Below are 3,930 nucleotides of genomic sequence, written 5' to 3'. Positions count from 1 at the left end.
CCTTACTTCATGGAACCAAGGGGCACCCTTAGCGCCTAATTTATTACCTCGTTAAAATATAACATGTTATAATAATAAAATTCTGCCAAAAATGCAGACCATTATCCTCCCTTCAGCTAAATTATTAATCATATATTTTATTCATACGCTATATGTGCATATTCATGAATAATTAATTTAGACTGTAGATTGTTTATTAATTAATGTTTAATATGTTTTTCATTACTTTCAGGAATTGCAAACTATATACTACGGGTTGCATGGCTTAGAAGCTTTAGCGCCCTACAGAGACTCTGTTCTTAGAGCACTTTGCAAAGTTGTGAGATACGAAAAGCACGAAGCAAATGATGTCTTGTACTAGTAAGTTGAAAATATTATTAATATTAAAAATATAATATAGGATCTAATAAAAAAAAGTCTGCTCGTTATAAGGTCGGTACCACCGATATCTCAAAAACAAGCAAAGTTAAGAGTTTTTTAACAACAATATTTGAAAGTAGAGGGGAAAAAGATGTGTGATCAGCCATCATCTTGATTCTTACGACGTTGATATCTGTAAGAAAACAGCAATATTTGAAAATCCATAACAAAAGTATTTGCTTCCGTTGTTATTTATTTTTGCTGCGAGCACTGTTGTTTAGTTTACGAGACCTTAATATAATTTTTAAATATACGTTATTTAATTGCTTTGTAATATATATTGTTAATTTTAAGTTAGATTCAGCAGTTTTTTATACAACCCTAAAAAAGCTGGGTAGGAGCCAATTGAACCTATACCTTGACAATGGTGTGAAAAATAGAAAATAGTAAATAAAAAAGTAAATTTAGTTAAAAAACAAGATTAAGTATATTTACAGGTATATTAAATAATTAGTTATTCCATCTCTGCTGATGAATATTTCTGACAAAATACCAGATCAAGGTTATATACAGTGTTTTCTATAAAAAAAGTACCCATAAAATTTATATTTTGCATGGGTTGAATAATGTAGCTATCATTTCGTCTCTTTAAAATTAAAAATAAGACATTGGACTCGTTTGCCACCAAGCTGTCTCATTTTCCGCCGTCTATGGTGTAAAAAGGTCCAGAGGAAAATTTTTTGAGAAACAGCAAAAAAACACATTTTTACAATGATGAATTAACTGGGAGTTTTACTAGACATAGACAGATAATTGTTTGTTTGATATGTGCTATTTGTTTTGATATAATTGGTTTGTTTTTCACAATATAAATGCTCAAAGCCAAATTGGATCTTTGTGCCCCGCTCTACGTTTTGCATAATATACCACAATCATAAGTAGGTTGACTTCTAATAGTCATTAGAAGAATCAGAAAATTATCTAACAAAATAATTCCTAAATGTATTCATGATTCATTATAGACAGATTTTAATTTATATGTTTATATGATAAAATTTTCTAAAAAAAAATGTTGGTTACATAGTTCTTTCTATTAATTTTTTTTTAAATTTCATTTTTTAATGAGGAAATTAATATACAATATCATCGTATTAAACTTTGACAACTATTTTGAAATTATAGGAAACTTTTAATTGATACAAGGCCAATTTAATATTTTTTGGTAAATACTTATTTTACTTATATTAGACATAGAAAGTATAATATGCAAGGCTATGTTACATTCCAATTTTTATGCAAAATGCTACTAAATACTGTCAAAATGTCATGCATTTACTGTGCAATCACTCATAAGTTATCAAGCAATATCTCAAAGATGCAGTTATGATAACATTGTTTTTTGACCTTTGTGTGTTTTCTAGGTTAGGTTTTCTATCTAAAACGTCTGACTACACAGCAACCACTTAGGATTTTGACTGTTTTTAGTACTATTTTATATGAAAACTGCTACTTAACATAGCCTTGCCTTGTAACATTGGTCTATTTTACAGCAGAATCGGCTTCATATTATTTTAAAATAGAAGAAAATTTTAATTGAAACAAAGCCTCTTTATTTTAATTTAATGTTTTTCTGCAAATTTTTTTACTTATATTTGCCTCGTTTATTTAAAGCATTTAGCCACCTAGAACATCAATTTAGGTTTTTAGTAGTTATATTTTCAGTTTATTATTTTATTTTATTTTAGTACCAATTTTGTAATACTATGAACTTTTGGTATGATACCATGAAACTGTTAATAAATTACATCACTTCATTTCAATAATCTATATTAAATATTAAAATTTAATAATCTTACCTCATTATCAATTTATTATGATGAATCGATTAATTTTGCAAAGTTTTATTTTATTCTTCTATATCAAATGAATTATTCATATGATATTTACATGAATTCAGGAATATATCACAGCGTGTTTTTTTAATTTTTCCGTTATATCGTATATCACTTTGAATTCTAATTTGAATATAAATATAAAATCAATTAGTGTTCGTGAAAAAATAAAGTTGCTCGATCGGTTCGGTACGACTTTCATTAGAAATATAGAAACGAGTTATTTCAGTTCAACATTTTAAACGACTGTTAGATTGAATACAAAATAATAAAAATAGAAGTAGAAATATATGTTACTTTCTTGTCGCTATTGCTATTGGTATTATATTAAAATGTGTTCTTATGTAATGTAATTGATATACAATCTATATTCTATATCAATGAAGTACAAAATTTATACCACTAATTACAAAAGTCATATTTTTTTTAAATCGTTTCGAATTCTCACAAAAGCATATTTATCGAAATTAATTTAGTCATCTGGCATTATCCATTAGAATTAATTATAAATTTATAAATAGGCTTAGATAACATTTTTCGTATTTTTCGGACAGTGAATGTTCCATCCAAATCTCAGAGGAGTATCTCTGAAGATTTACTTTCAAATATTGTTGTAAAAAATCGTAACTTTACTTGTTTTTAAGATATATGTGGTGGTCCTATACTTGTTGTATTATTATTTTGAAATTAATTATGTAAATGCATTAGTTGTAATTTTGTTAGTGCATTAGTTGTAATTTTGTAAAAAAAATATTTATTGATTTAATTTTTTTTTTCCAGTACTGGTGAACTGTCAACATGCTGGTATATTTTGCTGTCAGGGTCCATTTTCATTGATGGGTCTATGTTCCTGCCTCGATCAAGGTAAGTTTTTTTTTAATATTATTGAAAATATTAATATTTATTATTGTGATACTATAAATTTTTAATATCAAATAAAATCTGGTCTAATGACACTAATAATATTAACTACGGAGATTAAATGGGTTTTTATTGTTCTGTGTTATGATGATTCGAGTCTGTTATTGGATTTTTTGAGGATATAAAAGGTAATACTAAAATTTTACTATTGCAGAGAGTTATTACTTTTACTTTTATGTAAACTATTAATATTATTTTGAATTTTGGAAAAATCAGAAAAATATATGAATAAATTTACATAAAAATAGGGCTAAAATATATAAAGATTTTTTTTTCAACAAGTTAAGTTCAAAATTGAATTATTAAAAAAAAACGTTTATGGAAAAATTAGACTTGTATGCCTGTGTGTACATTGATAGTTAATTTTGATATAATAGTTAATTGGTTTGATAAAAATAGTAAATTTTGATTTTGAATCTGGGAAGACCTTATGCCTCAAATAAAAAATAAATATAATTTTATATCATTATCAGTGGATATGGAAAATTGGATAATAAACATCAGTGCATATGAAATACGTTAATAAAAATGAATATTATAGGCACTAGAACATATGACAAACATTTACAGTAATTTTAGATAAATTAACGATTGTCGTTGTATTGAATTTTAACAACCTTTTGAGAATACAGAAAATTCAATTGACCCATCCGAAGCAAAATCAGTCCTAAGTTTGTATCTCTCCCAAGTCAATATTGAAGTCAATAAAATTTAACTTTACAAAATGTTATTACTTTTACTTCTATTATAAACGATT

The 3,930-nt window shown here is 25.9% G+C and overlaps 1 protein-coding gene across 1 annotated transcript; it reads left to right on the top strand.

The window, feature by feature from the left end:
* Positions 1 to 226: 226 nt before the first annotated feature.
* Positions 227 to 3,686, top strand: LOC113379364 (rap guanine nucleotide exchange factor 6-like; the record flags this gene model as incomplete). Its single annotated transcript, XM_026619535.1, has 3 exons — positions 227 to 360; positions 3,033 to 3,116; positions 3,647 to 3,686. Coding segments are annotated over 3 exons (258 nt in total), but the record flags the coding sequence as incomplete, so codon positions are not given.
* Between the last annotated feature and the right edge of the window lie 244 nt (positions 3,687 to 3,930).

Source organism: Ctenocephalides felis, unplaced genomic scaffold (assembly GCF_003426905.1).
Source record: "Ctenocephalides felis isolate EL2017-DRISC unplaced genomic scaffold, ASM342690v1 CF-g0.4_SCAFFOLD_00160, whole genome shotgun sequence".
In the NCBI taxonomy this organism is placed as follows: domain Eukaryota; kingdom Metazoa; phylum Arthropoda; class Insecta; order Siphonaptera; family Pulicidae; genus Ctenocephalides; species Ctenocephalides felis.
This window is presented reverse-complemented; position numbering and strand designations above follow the sequence as displayed.